General features: G+C 44.7%; 1 protein-coding gene across 5 annotated transcripts in view; it reads left to right on the top strand.

Moving 5' to 3' along the window:
- SLC29A2 (solute carrier family 29 member 2) overlaps window positions 1-17,481 on the top strand; it is a 64,850-nt gene that overhangs the window by 29,923 nt on the left and 17,446 nt on the right. For all 5 annotated transcript variants that reach the window (XM_069207950.1, XM_069207954.1, XM_069207951.1 and 2 more), the window contains 4 exons: window positions 6,152-6,286; window positions 13,824-13,921; window positions 16,104-16,182; window positions 17,225-17,343. In XM_069207950.1, the coding sequence (XP_069064051.1) occupies window positions 6,152-6,286; window positions 13,824-13,921; window positions 16,104-16,182; window positions 17,225-17,343 (431 nt within the window). The remainder of the gene's footprint in view (window positions 1-6,151; window positions 6,287-13,823; window positions 13,922-16,103; window positions 16,183-17,224; window positions 17,344-17,481) is intronic.

Here is a 17,481-nt window from a genome sequence, read left to right as displayed (position 1 = left end):
TTTAACTTATCAATGGAAAGGAATGTGGATCTGGAGGGAAAAGTGGTGGGGGGGTGGTAAAAAGATTCAGAACCGATTCTAAAAAACGTCCTCCAAGTCATCACAGGCCCAGTGTATCTGACTATTAAACCCAGTACACTCTATATTCCAGTGTAATGCAGGGAAAAGTTAGTAGCAGAGGTAAAGCAAAAAATCAAATGGATTGATTCTGTGGGACATAAAGGATAGAAACTTACTACTACCACCTAGAAAGTAAACATTTGCACCTTTGACCAAAACAACACATTCACTTCCTAACTTACTCCTTGGAATCCATTCGGAACAGGGCCCATGACAAAACATTAACACCACAGTGGCACTTAAATTCCCCAGGCTTGTCCAACATCAATGTTCATGAAAGTTGGCCGCTGTCCATCTGATCAAAAACCCAATACCACCATATTTTCATCATATGGAAGCTCTCCGATGGGAACTACAGAACTGATCTCAAATGGGAAATGAATAATTACATTCCGCTCTCTGCCTCGCAAAAGAATATTTTCCATTTGATTCTTGAATTCCTTTTTTGGGTGTTTTCACCCAATATTCTAGGTACAAGTATTGCCCAGTTATCACCCACTATTTTGCTGTGTCAGCCAAAAGGAGCCTTTCCAAGGTAGCGCCAGTGAGGACATAGCTTTCTAGTTGTAGTAATGCGCACTGGCCACACATCCTCCTTATGCTGTGCAGCTGGACCCCCTCCCCCCCTTTCCCCTTCCCGAACCAGAGCCCAAAGCAGCAGTTGCAGGCCTGCAAGTATTCACCGTTAAACCAGACCCTGCTGCAAGCTCCCCTCGCACACAGTTTCTTCAGCTGCACTGGGACTTGGTACGGGATGGAATTGCCTTTTCTTTGCCACTCCGTTAAGTGATTGTGTCGTCGATGAGAAAAGCAGTGTTGGACAGTGAACATGGTACAGGCAGTGTGTAATTTGTGCATTAGACAGCACTCATTTTTGGGGACCGAGCCTTATTTTTCATCATTAGGCTAAGCCCGAGCAAGATTGGAAAAGGCAGGAAAAGGAGAAGGATGGGTGATTAGAGAGACAGAACAGTGACAAAAGATGAAAAGGGTGATGATAAAGAACTTGAAAGCGAGAGAAAGAGACAGAAGTGTGAGTGGTCGAAAAAAGAACTATGAGGTGGACTAGACAGTCTTGGTATGCAGCAACCCCAGCAAACGTTAAGCCCTACAAGTGTCTTTCACAAATTAAACATTGGTTATGTTATACTTAAGGGTGCTGTACTGGATGTTTGCAAAGCGCTTTATGCAGCACCGAGGCATCTCATAGCACTGGGCAGTGGGAGGTTTAACATATGACAGGGTTTTGGGATCAAGCCGGGAAATCCAGCATTACTAAAGAGTTCTCAGTTGATGGAAATGGTGTAACAGGTCGAGTGGTTATTTCTAAATTATTATGTTTTTTAAGAGAAGTGGGACATATGAAAAATAAAAATAAAAACATGGAAATATGATCATGATAAATCCAAACTGGTGATTTTTTGAAATTGGAATGACGGACAAAAAAGTATTGAAACAATGAACATTGTTAAAATTTTTAAACATAGCTATGTAGTATTTAAAAAGGAGGCCGAAACTGATATTACGATTATTGTAAGAATTATAAATTGCTGTAGGATTTGGGATAGTTCTGGGTTAACGTGTAGGGCATGGTTTGGTGCTACGGCTAAGGATGGGCATCTTTGACGGTTTCTTTTTCATGGGGCCATCATCAACCTACTTTACAAAGTAATGGTCACCAAGAAGAGTTTTTCATTTCGTATTAGCCCCATGTATAGCATTCTTGATTTTCAGAGCCATCCAAGGGAGCATTATAGTGAGGCCTGTGGAGTATTGTTCCTCCATAATAACTGTTGTCACTTTTTCTACATTCACGGTGGCAGTGCCCTGCCACAAACCCTGCATGAGCAATGCCCCAAAGGCCAACCGCCCACAGACTTCCACGTGAACCAGTCCCATGCGCTCCATTTTGTCCTTGCACCCGGTTCATCACACCAACTTTGACTCCGGCATCTTGCCATTTACAAACAATGCCGTGGTTGTGAGTATAGAAGATAGAAGAATACTAGAGAGAGCAACCAGATCAAACCTCCATGCACCCTTCTGCAGAAGCTTTTTAGGAGATTTATAGTTTACAATTTCTACTCTTGCACCGGCCCTCATACCGAATTTTTTTCAGCTATTGACATATTTTATGTAGATGATTTTTTAAGAGCATTAATTTATTTATTCAGATGCTTTTTATAGCACCTTTTAAGCTTTACACTTGTCAGGAAATGTTCCTTTCTATGAAACCTATTAGAGAAAATTATCTGAAACAAACATTGTCCCCTCAACCTTCCTGGAACATGTCTGTTCATAGCCTTTGAACTTCCTTTCCATCAGGATTTGATTAATGCCAATGCACACTTAATGTCATACCTCCATGTGGGGGGTGGTTCATTCTAACCTGCCTTGTCTGCATATACTTTCAGATCTCTTTGTAGCAAACAACACGGTCAGCCATGTAACCCACAGACCACGCTTTACATGGCAGTGGATGCAAGTGTACACTCTGGACTGCTTTTTTGTCCCTATTGGCAGATCCCAGTTTGTGAAGATTGAGCCCCTCCAGCTCACCTCCCATATTTCTGACATGAGCAGTCCCACAAGGCTCGATACCAGGCCTAGCCTTTTTCAGTCTTCGCACTGAGACCTGAAAGCTGTACTTGCTGCCCTAGAACTACCAACATGCTGTTCTGAACGTTTGAGGTCTGCAGATCAATCAATGGTAATCTCCAACACTTATTAAATAAACACCTTACTCATAGGTATTTCCAGGTCTAATTGTGCATCATTGAAGGCTGTTTTCCATGCCAAGTCTAGGATGACCGGAAGTCATGACTATCCTACATTTTAATGCCTTTCTCAATACTTTTCTTAAAATTAAATCCAAGTCCCCGTTTTCAGGAAGGTTGAGGGGACAATGAGCAATGCAACTAAATGTTGCTCTGGCATACATCTCTACCTGAACATCTTGTGGTAGGAAGGTATGTCCATTTAACAGCACAGGTGCCTGCTGTCTTTTCTTACACATACCTCTGCAAGAAAAGTGGTATTTTTTTTACATGGGACATTGCTTATCAAGCTATTGTGTCCTCTCCTGTACCTTTTTAAGACAGCTTCACAAATATATATATTTTTTTGCTGCATTCAAAGTAATTGGTAGGAAAAAACGATGGATCTAGGCCCAGCTATCTGTACTGGGAGTGAATGTTTGACACTGTTCAGCATTCCATCCATCACTTGTTTCTTTTTGCATTTGTTGCCCTAAGTGGGATGGGTATGCACAGACATAGGTCAGAGCTCCTCACGCCACTGTAGTTAAACTAGCCTGGCTTGTGAGGGGTGATCCCCGAAACCGATCCCTGGATGCTTGTTTCTGGTCCAGGGGGGATCTTGCCTGGCAGTTAGGGCTGGACTGTTCCCATGGGGGCAGGGTCAATACTGATTTGATTATGGCTGGGTCCAAACTGGAATGGCATGCATAGGACAAAAACGATGGATTTAGGCCCAGATCTCTGAACTGGGAGTGAATGTTTGACATTATTCTGCATTCTGTCCATCACTTGTTCTTTTACATGCGAAGTAAGTGGCACGCCCCGGGAAACCAAAACTAGTTTATTGTGGGATTATCGCAAAAATGCCAATATTGGTTTCTTTTGAGGTGGTATGTTCTTATAAAGTTTAACTGTATAGAGCAACGTCTCTGGATCTGCCTGTTACGGCATATGTGAGTGGTATTCATGTAGCCCTATGCAGGTATTGACAGGTTGTGGTCCTACTTCTATGTCTATAAGCTGTCACTGTCTTTTAGTTTTGAATATCGGGTCACCCAGGTATGCCCCTACTCATCCTTGGAACTGAAGAGTTCAATCACCTACAGCTTCAACTCACCTCACCACTGGGATGCCTGTTGATGTCACAATAATTTGCAAGCTGACTTGTTTTGCTTACAAACCTGCTTAACTTCATGGCAAATTTGCCATCGCTAGAGTCGTGCGGATTACCAGGAAGGAATCCTATTCGGAGGTGGACATTTCTAAAGTAAAAAAGTCAGAATCCTTGAAAAAGTCAAAGGATTAGACAAACTCTCACAAAACGTTTTCCATTGTTTTTTCACTGCTGCTGTTTCAAAAAACCCTGAAAACGGATGTATTCTAAACCAATCCAATTAGAGATCGCATATTACACATGTTCTGCACCCTGTAGTTGTACTGTCAGACAGATGTGTTGTGTACAGAACGTGAGGTATCAGGTATTGTATGAAAACAGGTTATTTATTATAATCGTTATTCTTCTTACCAAGGGCCAGATGTATGAAACTTTTTTGCACTCACAAACGGTGCGAATCGCAAAAATAGCACGTTTCCGAGTGCAAAAAAGTGGTCTGCGATGCATGAAAGGCATTCGCAGACCAAAAATAAGAAATCGCAAAAATTGCGATTTTTTTTGCGTTGCGACCTGGTTTTGCGAGTCACAATTTGCGATTCGCAAAATCCAAATCGCGAGGAGATGCAGCAAAAAATCGCAAATTGCGATTTTTCGCAGAATGGCATTTTGCACATGCAAAATACCATTAAAAGAAACCAGGTGGTAACCTGTTGCAAAATTTAAAAATGCATTCAAAATGCATTTTTTAATTGTACATGTGAAGCACACATGCCCTTTTGGCATGTGTGCACCTTACATGTCCCCCCCAAAATTGTTGGGGTGCAGCAGAGGGGGCCTTAGGCCCCCAGCACCCTGGGGTTTTGCATTTCCAAAATTGCGATTTCTGGTTCAGAAATCACAATTTTAGAAATGCAAAAAATTCGCAGATATGGGCCAACAGGCCCATAGCTGCGAATGGGGCCGGTATCGCAATTTGCGATTCGGTAATAGCATTTGCAATTTTTAAGAAATCACTATTACCGAATCGCAAATGTGATACATGGCACTTAAAAATCGCTATTTCCGAATCGCAAAGGGCCGTGATGATACATCTGGCCCTAAATTCTTAACTGGTCATTGACATTTTCTGGCTTATTGTAAAAGCACTTCTGCCCTTGCCCTGGGTACGTTAAAGAAATACTTGTATAAAATATGTGCTTTACAGGCTGCATCTCTTTTGGATTTTCTAGTCCTTGTTTGAAGACGGGGTGCTGGTAGACTGTGGCATTTATGGGATTTTTTTGTGGTCAGTTGGTAGAAACCAGTGCATTCTGGTACTTTCAGTTTGTTCGCATTGGCATTGTATCTAAGCACCCGTCATGTTTCACAGTTATTCAGTTTCGGGTCCCTGGTGAGACCTAAGTACTTTCTTCTACATACAGTATTGCACATTGTAATCAGTTGTACTGTCAAACGTATGTAATCAGACTGCTTATATGTCATAATGTAGTAGCTTTAAAATAGAGAACTGAAGGAAAAATGTGATGTAAAATACTGCAATTACCAGAATGCAGCGGGGCTCCGCTAGCAGCGAGGACAAACACCAGTGTACCATGAATGATGAGATTGCCTGGTCTGAGTATAGTCACGCCTCCCTTTTGAAAGTTGGTTATTCAATAATAAGCCTTTCCTTGAAATACCCATCGTGAAATTCCTATTATACAAAAAGGCTGGCAGAGCTTCCGAGAGTCTCAGTTCCATGCTAGAGTAACTCATACAGTCCAGGGTGTTTCCTTTCATTCTGGGATTCGTAGTCCTTTATTATCGCTTTAGAAAATCAGGACTCCAAGTTTCAGAATGTGAAGAAAAAAACGTACTGGATGCGCTACTCGCAACAGGACCGAGGAAACTTGAGAGCAGTAGACAGATATTTTTGGAGTTTTAATTTTCCTGATCCATTGATTGGTAGTTCTTTCAGCCTAGGTTTTTTTCTTTGACTTCTTCTTCGTGTACTGCTGACTTTTCCATTATTAGGGGTAGTGGGTGGGTAGATGGTGAGGTAAAAAGTGGCTGATGATTAAAAATGACAGTTTGGGTTGAAGATAAGGAGAAAGTGAAACGCGAATAAAAATGCAAATGAGATATGCTCTAACACCTGTGTTTCCACGTTTCTTCACAGCTTTCTGTGCCATCCTGCAAGGCAGCCTGTTCGGGCTTCTGGGGGGTATGCCCCAAAAGTACAGCTCTCTCTTCCTGAGTGGCCAGGGCATGGCCGGGATGTTAGCTGCCATCGCCATGCTGTTGTCCATGGCCAGTAAGTATGAAGGGCTGGATACTGTATTGGTAAAGGGTGCAGGCCAGAAAGGAGGGCAGTGAAGTTTGCAGAGTTCTCAAGATTCCCTGTCCCCTGTGTGAGAACTCCAGTCCTGCCAAGTTTAAAAGGTCCAGGCGTGACTAGCTGCTCCGGGACAACTTTTTCTTTTCTTATAATTCTGGGAATTGTACTCTTGTTTATTCCATTATAAAAAAAGGCACTGCAAGTCCTAGAATTCAAAGAAAAAAAACCTGGACTGAAGCAGGTAATAATGCTGACCTGGGAATCTTAGCTATGGTGTAATTCACCCAGTCTAGTTTTTAAGGCTGAGCCCGTGATAGCATGCGCTAGAGCATGCGTCTCACTTGGGAGACACTATTGTTAACAAAATGGGCTTGGAGTCTGCCCGTTGTTGGCTTATGTGGCACTCTTCTTTACAGCCTCTCAATAGGTCACTTGAGGCCAAGCATCCTTTCCGCTACTTTCTATGGAGCAAGGACCAAGCACTAATTGATTAAACTTAGGCCATCCGCTGCTCCCGACGTGATTGAGATACTATATATATATTTTTTAAACTCCTATGGCAGTGCAAACAGAAAGTGCTTGAGTGGCAAAACCATGCCCAGCCGGACAAACAAAATTGCAAAATTTTGTTTTCTATAGTTAATTTTCTTTTCTGTTGCTAAGTGTTCTTTTCTCACTTTGCACTCATGTTTTGTTTTGTTTTTGCGCGTGGGCGCTGTTCGCAAGCATGACACATAATCGTGCGTTATACACCAATTCACCCTACACCAGTCACCCCCAATCCCAATCTGCCCTACTCCAAATCCGCCCCACTCCACCCATCCTCACCCCACAGCAGTCCACCTCAATCTGATCCACTTCACTGCAATCTACCCCACTAAATCGAATAAACTTCAGTTCATTCCATCCTAGGCCAATCCAATCCACCCCACTCCAATACAACCCAGTCCATCCCACTTCAATCCAATCCAACCCACTCACCACATCCAGTCCACCCCACCCCAATCCATGCCACTCTAATCCACCCTACACGAATCCACCCCAAATCCAACCTTCCCTTCTCCAATCCACCTCATTCCACCCCAATGTAATCCAGTCCACCCCACCTCACCCCAATCCAATCTACCCTACTCCAATCCAATACACTCCATTCAATCCAATCCACTCCACACTAATCCAATCTCTCCTACACCAATCCAATACACTCCAGTCACCCCAATCCAATCTAGTCCACCTCACACCAATTCACTGAACCAAAATCCACCCGCTCCAATACAACACAAACCAATGCAATCCATCCCATTCCAGGCCAATCCACCATACTCTAGTCCAAACCACCAAATGGCAATCAAGTCCACCCACTTAATTCCAGTCCAACCCACCCACTCCAATCCACCCCACAATACCCCAATCCATTTCAGTCCGCCACACTCCAGTCCACCACTTCAAATTATTCCACCCCATTCCAATACAATCCACCCCACTCCAATCCACTGAAACCCAGTCCTTCTAACTCAAATCCACCTGCCCCACTCCAATCACCCCACTATAATCCACACCAATCTAATCCACCAGCCCGATCAACCACGCTCTACTCCATCATAGCTCAATCCACTACAGTCCACCCCACCCCATTCCAATCCACCAGCTCCACTCCAATCCAGTCCACCCCACACCAATGCAAAATTCACCCCACTCCAGTCCAATCCACCCCACCCCAATCTACCTGCTCCAATCCAGTCCAGTCCACCCCACCCCAATCAAATCAACCACAATCCACCCTACTCCAGTCCACCTCTATCAAATCCAATCCAGCTCTATCAAATCCACTCTACTTCAAAAATCACCCCCACTCCAGTCCAATTCACCTCAATCCAATTCACCCCACCCAAATCCAACCCACCTCATTCCACCCCACCCCAATCCAGTTGACCTCAACCAAATTCACACCACCCCAATCCACTCCACCTCACTCCAGTCCTCCCTCCTCAATCCAATCTACCCAGTTTAATGTACCCGACTCCAACTAATCCAATCCACACCTCTCCAATCCAAGCCATACATTGTACTGCTAACCACCCTACTCACATCCACCCCAATCCAGTCCACCCACTCTAATCTAGTCCATCCCAGTCCTATCCACCACACCCCAGTTCAATCCACCCCACTCCAATTCCCCCCACTTCAATTCACAGCACTTCACACCACTCTACTCTAATCCAGTCCACCACAATTCAATCAACACCACCCCAGTCCAATAACTCCAATCCAATCCATCCACTCCAGACAACCCACCCCAATGCAATCTAATCCACCCCATTCCAGTTCAGCCCACTCCACCCCATGCAATGCACCCCAAGCACCTGATTTCAATTCACCCCACTCCACTCCAGCTCAATCCACCCCACTTCAATCCACACCAACTCACCCCACTCTACTCCATTCCACCCCACTCTACTCCAATCCAACCCACCCCATTCAATCCATCCCACTCTACCCCACTCTAATTCATCCCCACCTCAATTCAATCCACCTTCCCTGTTCCAATTCAATCCACCCCACAACCTCAGCCCACTCCAACACACTCCACTATTCCACCCCACTGTACGCCACTCCACAACACTGCACCATACAACACTGCCACTGAACCAATAAATTCCACTCTCTACGTCTCTCTGCTCCAACAAACCCACTTTACGAAACTCTACTCCCCCACTCCACTCTACTCCCCTCCATGCCACTAACTTTAAGACATTCTGAGCAGCATCCACTCTAGTATACAAGATTGATGAAACACATTGCCAAAGCCAATAGCTCTTGCATAGGCAAAGGCTTATGGGCTTTGCCAATGCTTGTTTTCTTTGCATTCTTGAATCTGTCCTCCTGTTTGTTCCCTTAGAAACTCGGGACTCCAAAGAAACATACTGGTCTCGGTGAGCTAGGCACGGATCTGTGTGAGAGCAGACCAGAGAGAAGCTGCAGGAACTGGGGAGTCTGACCCCATGGATGCTTCAAGCAGACACTGTGATAAACACAAATGCCCCGACTTGTGAGAGGCACGGATCTCACCCTCCCCCACTCCCTTTTATCTGTTTGGTGAGTGCGACACTAGGCTGTCCGGTACTTATGAAAAGTGCCCTTGAGCTCTGCCGCCAGAGGTTATGGGAAGTGTTTGTCTGGTCCAGCACCACCTAAGAGGCCTTGTTTACCGAAGGTTTTTGAATTCCAGTAGGCAAAAATGTGTTAATGAGTGTCACGCTGCCCTGTCCACTAAGGCACCTTCTCGGTGCGGAATTGGTCGGATCTGACACGTTTACGTCGTGTGTTTCCTTGCCAGGGGCAGGTGCTCTGGAAGAGAACAACAGGCTGTGCTCGTGCAGCATCTGGAGAAACGAGTTCAACCAGTGTAGGGAAAACAGCCGCACCCACAGGATATAGGTGGGGGGGGGCATGAGTGGAGGCGGTTTTGTTTACATCCTGTTATGTGTGTCTCACACTTAGTTTCGCCAATCAATCATTATTGTCGTTGATCTGAGTGACCCTTTGCACAGTTTCTTACCACCGATTTGCATCTTCACCTTGTGAAATCAGACTCAGTCTTAGTGGATTAGCCTCTAGCACTGCATGACTTTGGCCCCCGAAGCCTAACTCCCTGATTCAGCCTTTTCTCCTAACTTTGTATGACCTGCAGCCCAATTCTTGACTTTCTGTGTGATCCGAGGTGGTGCTGCTAACACTTTATGAATTTGCGTTTTGACCATGCCTCACATTGTGACCTTGGGTTCTGGCATAGAAGGTCCCACTCCAGAATTCACAGTACATTTTCACCTTTTATCTTTATTTGGTTTCGATCGAAAGTGAGGCAGTGTCCTGTTTAGGTTGATTTTTATGAAGAGCCGATTCTGCTTCCAAGACGTGCTGCATCCACAGGGTGCAAATATACCTGTTTTCCAGGACAGCTGTGGCTCAGAGTTAGAGCACCACGGGCATGATTATGTAGATACTTTGATTTACACAAATAAGCCTGCTGCTGCAAATCTGTGCAGCTTCCAAAACCTCGACCTCCTCTTTGAGGTACTCTTGTGATCCAAAGTGTAACTGTTAAAATGTTTTTTTGTGTTACCATGGGAGTGTGTGAATCTATGAGAAAGGGTTTTGGGCACTGAGGAGATAACACATAAATGCCTTAAGGGTAGTGGAAGCCAATCCTCATAAAGTTGTGTGTCGCCCCAGAGCAGCCTTCTCCTCCAAAAGTGTTAGTACCTCGCCCTCCAGCAACAGCTTTCCACTGCTGAAACTGAAAATGACTATAAACCTGGAGGACGGCAAGGATTACTTGTTTATGCTTCTTAGAGTGCATAAGCTCCAGCTGTCAGTCTTTGGACTAAACATGCCAGTATATGTTAGCAGACCCGTGTCCCCTCATGTGTGAAGAAGCCTTAACTTCCCACGAAGGATGGGTCAGGCACCGTTTTATAAGATGTACACATTCGCGATTGGCCCACTCTGATGTGACTGAAGCTTATCTCATATGCATAGACCTCACTGACTGACAGAGAACCATCACAGGCATCTCTCCAAGCCGCGACCTTCAGAGATATCACTTAAGGGCCTTAAAGACAGATGTTGACCATTGGAGACTACATGATGTGCCCCAAAGGACACTCTTGCCTGCATCTAATTGTCTTCAGCTTGTCAAACCGTGAAACACTGGTTGCCAATGAAGCCTCTATCACATCCTCTCTGCTGAATAATCTGCCACAGTAGTGCCAAATCTATGAAGAAAAAGCAACTGTCCCAGTGTTTGTGGATCGTATGTGGGTCTGGATCCAGCTGCAATCCCTTCTGCTGTTAGTCAGAGTAAAGATTAAGCACGCATGAGCTTTCATCTTTAACATCAAGCCACTTTGAGAACCAAGAGGGCTACCTTTCTTCAATGAAACTATTGTGTGTGCTAGAATTCGCTTTGACTGCCCTGTGCAGCTACCATGTTTCAGATGGCCCTATCCAAAAGTGCCTGGGAGGGTTGCTGTACAAATACAGCACATCAGCTCCTGGTCCTTGTACTGTTCCTGACCACCTCTATAGAAGAAGTGCTTTGGTGTAGTGCCTCATCCCTGGAATCATTTGATTAGCCTGAGTTATGGAGCTTCCCAGCGCCAAGTATCACTGTGAAGCACTTCACTTGTGCCTGTTGGAGAAAAGGTGCACACCCATTTCCCAATTTTGGGAATGGGGTGATATTTCAGAAAGTACCAAGGTATTTATATATAAATCCTGACTTGGCACCGAAAAGGACCAGCTTTTGTTGCCCTCCACTTGGACTTAGTCCATGTGCAATTCGAAAACCCCCGGATGAGCTTAGCATTTTGTTCCACTCAAGCCCTCTTATTCAGACCTAGGCCTTTTAATACGTTTTTTGACCATTGAGATAGGCGCGCATTGCCCCGGCTTTTGTGTATTGTCTCACCCCGACGTGTGATTGGCAGAGTATGCCTGTATGATGCTAAATATGTTATTCTGTAGAGTGTTATCAGTAATCAAATCGCCTGACCCTGTAACCCTTTCAGATTTAAGTTCCTCGCTAGTTTGCTTTTGGTAAAAAAACAATAGTAGCATTTTTACTAATATCTCGAAGCTGAACCAACTTGGTTGAAGGAACTAGCTGCACATCCCTTATAGTAGATTAGAAACATTACCACACACAAGCTCTGCACCTCATCCTTTGTCTGACCTTTGCCGCTCTTTCCTTGTGTGATTTCCGGCTCTGCGGCTCACTCTTTGTGACCTCTGATTTAAGATCTATAATTTGGCGCTCTGACCTTTACTCTGTGATCTCGAACGTTTACACCAAGTGAGATACCACACACTGATACTGACTCTCTGTGATCTCGAGATTTGCTATATGTTCAGTGTGATATTAGTCGCTAGCGGTCACTCTCTGACACCTCATTTAATGGTCGTGTCAGTGTGACTTTAAATGCTAGTCCTGGCCAGTGGCAGCTGGCAGCATTAGGAGGGAGGGGGGGCGGGCGGGAAGCACACAAACACACTCATTCATTCACACACGCACGCATGCACATCCATTAACAACACCCATAACATTCAAACATGAGCGCACACACCAAACATTCATTTTAAAAGATCACACACACACACATTCTTTCACACACACACGCACGCACATCCATTAACAACACTCATAACATTCAAACATGCACGCACACACCAAACATTCATTTTAAAAGATCACACACACACACATTCTTTCACACACACACACACGCACGCACATCCATTAACAACACTCATAACATTCAAACATGCACGCACACACCAAACATTCATTTTAAAAGATCACACACACTTACCTACAGCCTCTGAGGTCCCAGGAGGGTTGGGACTGCTGCCTTCCCTCATTGGCTGACCTCAGGTCAGCTAATAAGGGAAGGCAGCAGTCCCAGCCTCTTCACAGAGTGGGATGGAGTCAGTGAGACTGCTGACCCCACCCCACTCTGTGACAAGTGTCACTGATTGACACTCGCCCTGGGCGCTTCAGGGCTTAAACCTGAAGCACCCAGGTCGAAGTCAATGGGTGACACTTTCCTTGACACCCAGGGGAGGGTCTCGAGGCACCTTTGCTGAGCCGAGGATGTCACACCCATATGAGCTGTGACCTCCTCAGCCCAGCAAAGTTCAGCTCAGGCAGCCAGGAGTCTGCGCAAATCGCGAATGTCTGCTCCTGGCTGCCTGACCTGAACATGAAGCGTGTCTGTCAGGCTGACCTTGTTTCAGTCTGACCGACACTCTTCATGAGGGGCAAAAGGTGTGGGGGGGGGGGGGGCCCTTCCACCCTAAAGGAAGGTCCGTGCCTGGTCCTTGCCCTCCTTAGCCTCAGGTTCTCCCCCACTGCCATTGCATGACCTTTAGCTCACACATTGAGTCTGTGGGTCATTTCCCCTCATTTTCTGATATGATATTTCCATGTACTTTGCCTCTGACCCCCAAGTCTGACTTTAGTCTCTTTGCCAGACTTTATATGACCTTGGGGTCTGTGACGGACTCTCTGACCTAATCTTTAATACTTTTTGTGACCTCGGGTGTGTCCCTGACTCACGACCTGGGGCGCTGCCCTAGACTCCATATTCATATTCAGGTGATGCCCCTGGAACTGTGTTCATGATCTCTGAATCTGTGCTACCTAGAGCTTTGACTGTCAGTCTGAACGCACTACCACACTTATTCTCACACATGCAATACTCAATTTTGCACAGTCAGAAACACAAACCTGCACTGGTCTTTATGGCCAAGATTTCACACACCCTACACATTTTCTAACACTTTCACAAACTTGCTCACTCACTTATACAACTATTTGTCGTGCTCCCTCTCTTCATTTTCAAATCCTTATCTTCTTGCTCAGTCGCATGCTAATCCAATCATTTGCACCTCAGGCTCATAATTTCACATGGAGGCAAATCTGTCCTGCTGACAATCACGTTTGTGTTTCCAGGTGGGGTGGACGCCCAGACCTCAGCACTAAGTTACTTCGTCATTCCCTGTATTGGAACCTTCATCTCCATCGTCTGCTACCTCATCCTGCCTCACCTGGTGAGTCTGGGATGGATTATTGTGGGAAGACTATGGTTAGTGTTAAATTACTGAATGACAATGATTAGGGCTCCCGGTTTTATGCAATTTTATTAACCCTCCCATCTATTTGTACTCCTATTTATTTTTTGCTTACCTTGTATTTATCCACGTTCAACTTGAGTTCTGCTAACAAATATAGTTAAAGCTAATAGATTTCCACATTAATTTTATTCCTAAGTGTCATTCGTCCTCAAATGCCAGTGACGTTTTGGCCCTGTAATAGGCCGTGTATGATATAGCAACACACGTGAAAAACTTAGCATTATTGTTCAAAAACATTTCACAGCTGCAGTTATATAAGGACATCGCATTCTGTGCTTTTTTTAACTCCTCGTGATGTCTGGGGGCACACATTGGCCTTGCAGTCATGATTGAGAGCACGTAGAGGCAGTCAAACAAACATCTTTTTAATATTTTCCAATTTTAAAAAATAAGCACTGAGAGGTAAATACATTGTCTTTCATTTTATTTCATATGTAAAATCAGTGAAAATAGAAAACTCTGACCCATAATTAATATTTAAGAAATGTCTTTGTAGTCAATCCAGTTTGCCCGCATTATCCCCACTTTTGCCATTTAAGTTGGGCAAACTAGATGGCAACTGAGAGGGCCGCAGAGATGGGAAAGGAGATCTGATCCAGCCTCTTGTTCTGAAGATTGAGTGGTTTGGTGGCTTGGACAAGGCAAATCAAAGTACACCCCAAGAGGGAAATGGGAGTAGGAATGAAAGCGCTTTTAATCAGTGCAACAAACATGGGCACGATTATGAGTCAGAAGGCGTGGTGTATCAAGAATAAATACAATCCTTCCTGGTCACAGATGCCCAGTGTGTCCCCACCCTTATTTACGGGAACACCAGGCCCTATTTTACTAGATGGAAAAGCCATCCAGCTGAAGACTGAATGAAGTTAGGGCTGAGGCTGCCGGCACATAAGCAGCCTCTGATGCCTTCCAAAGGCACAGGTGTCAGTGAGTGCTTGAAACACAACTTAAATGAGAGAGCATTCTCACTGGAGCGTGAAATCCACATGCTGAAAGGACTCGCCAAATGGTGAAACATGTTATTACACAGTGCAGAGGTACCATTAGCAGTCATGAATTAATTCCCCAAAACATTAATTTCAGCATCTTTGCACCGTGCAACCCTTAATCATAGCCTTAGTGTTTACAATTAGTGGAATAACATAAAATATAGAACACAAGTGGAAAGTCTTTACTTTCTGTGATTTCAGAAATTCATGGTAATCAATGATGCACCCACTTGGGGCATCATTTTGAGCGGCCTTGGGAATCCTGATGGAGGTGGCATTTAGAGTTACCGACCACATTTAGGTTACAAGATATGGTATTTCACACAGAGATTTGAGCTCCTGAATTCGTCAAACACTGATGGAAAGCGTGAGGGAATTGACATGAACACACCCATTCTTCTCAATTATTCCCTAAAACCTTGGAATTCCCGTTGCTTGTCTGATCGGCATGACCAGAATGAAGCCTTAGTTATGAAACAAACATGGGGGAGCTTAAGGAATCGGCAAGGCAAAAACTAGAGAAAAGGAAACTTTGTGAAACATCTTTTTGCTAACAGGTCCATTTTCAAAAAAAGGGTCCTTTCTCAAAGTCACATGAATGGAGGTTGCCACATGAGGTCTCTGGAATTCTTTCCTTGCACTCAGTCATCAAACACAATTAAGAAGGTTCCAGTGTCGGGTAGTGCTGCAGTGTCCCTCCCAAAATCCCACCCTTGTCCTGCTATGCATCGCAATGTATTACTGGTTAAACTGGTTAGTGGGAAAACCTGAGAGTATTAATTGGATCTCACTGACTCAGCCTTGGCCTCAGCAGCCTTTAAAATGCTGTTGGCTGCTATGGGAGATGCCCCTGCTTTCCTATATAAACCAGATGTGTTAATCAACATTCTTATGGCTATATTGTGAGTTATAGGAGCACTTACTCTACACGTGCATGAGGGTGAAGCATGTGTGATTCTTTAAGATGATTGGATTTGCATGGAGATGAGAAGATTCCACTAGCATGAAGTGAGGTTGAGGAGGTAACCAAGGTGGTAGGAGATTGACAGCAGAATTTAAGTAGTTGATACGTGTGGTTTCTGAACTCCGTCATTTCACCCTCACTCTAGGAGTTTGCCCAGTACCATCTGAACAAGAAGCCGGAGCAGAGCTATGAATTGGAGACAAAGGCCGAGCTGTTGCAGAAAGGTGGGTGCCTAGGCTGCTGCATTGCCTCCCTATCCAGAAACCAAGCTTTAAGTGAAAACACCACAAAAGTACTCCACACCCATTTAGAAAAATGGCCAATATTTATGTGAATCAAAAAGGACCAGAATGACAAAAATCCAACATACGCAAGTCAAGTTGTGACTTACATGTAATAAAAGGTATGGTTTTGGCCTGGCAAGTGGGTACACTTGCCAAATCGAAATGGTAGTTTAAACTGCCCACACAGGCTCTGCAATGGCAGGCCTGAGACATGTTTGAAAGGCTACTGTAGTGGGTGGCATAACCAGTGCTGCAGGCCCCTAGTAGCGTTTGACGTACAGGCCCTGGGCACACATAGTGCACCTTATGAGGGACTTAGTGGTACATGAAATATGCCAGTCATGGAGAAGCCAGTGTTACCATGTTAGACACAGAACACATGCACCTTAGCACTGGATAGCAGTGGTAAAGGGTAAGGCCAGCAAAAATTAAGTTCAGCACACAGTCAAAACAGGAGATCAGATAGCCAAACATCAGGGTAAATCACACCAAAAGATGCCAGGTATAATGCTCAAGTTGCCACTTTTAGGTATAGTGGTGTTTAGACTAAGATTGGGAGGCTCAAGTGCCCTGTGCAAAATACTGTACCTCACAAGCTGTGTTCTAATAGGTTTCATTTTCTTTGAGCCTGAAGTGAGATCGTTCTTTTTGTATTTCACATGCAGCGGACAGCAATTAGTGCTTACAGCTTTTTCTCAGGCTATCTAATTTTATATGGTATCTATTGGTGTTGATGTCTCTTTTGTTTGACAGGATGGTATTTAGGGGTCGTTTAGTGGGTCAGGGTGGAGTGTCCATATCGGGCAAGGGGAGGCAGGATGCAATGTTATTTATTAGGCCCTATACTTAGGTAGAGGAATAACATGAACACCAGGGCAATTGGTAGTGAATCTGAATGAGCTATGTATTGTATATGCTAAACTCACTCGAACTGCCCCAGCCCTCCCGCCTCTACAACTCACACATTGCTCTTTTTCCACAGAGGAGAAGAACGGAGACCTGAATGAAGTCAAAAAAGCAGCGGTCATGGTGGAGAATGGCACACCCTACGGAACGGTCAAGGAGCCAGAAAAGGCGTCTGTCTTCGTGGTTCTCAAAAAGGTGCAGTACTGGAGAGCTCTAGAGCCCTGAGTTTAGGGGGTTTACTCAGAAAAGAAGCTGATAAGGCTATATGGATCACACTGGAGGGCATGCTTGCCAGGACTAATGGGAGTGTGCAGAGTCATATGTGAGTTTGAC

This window comes from Pleurodeles waltl, chromosome 9 (genome assembly GCF_031143425.1).
Source record: "Pleurodeles waltl isolate 20211129_DDA chromosome 9, aPleWal1.hap1.20221129, whole genome shotgun sequence".
Classification (NCBI taxonomy): domain Eukaryota; kingdom Metazoa; phylum Chordata; class Amphibia; order Caudata; family Salamandridae; genus Pleurodeles; species Pleurodeles waltl.
The sequence above is the reverse complement of the archived record's forward strand: the minus strand, read 5'-3'. Positions and strand labels throughout refer to the sequence as shown.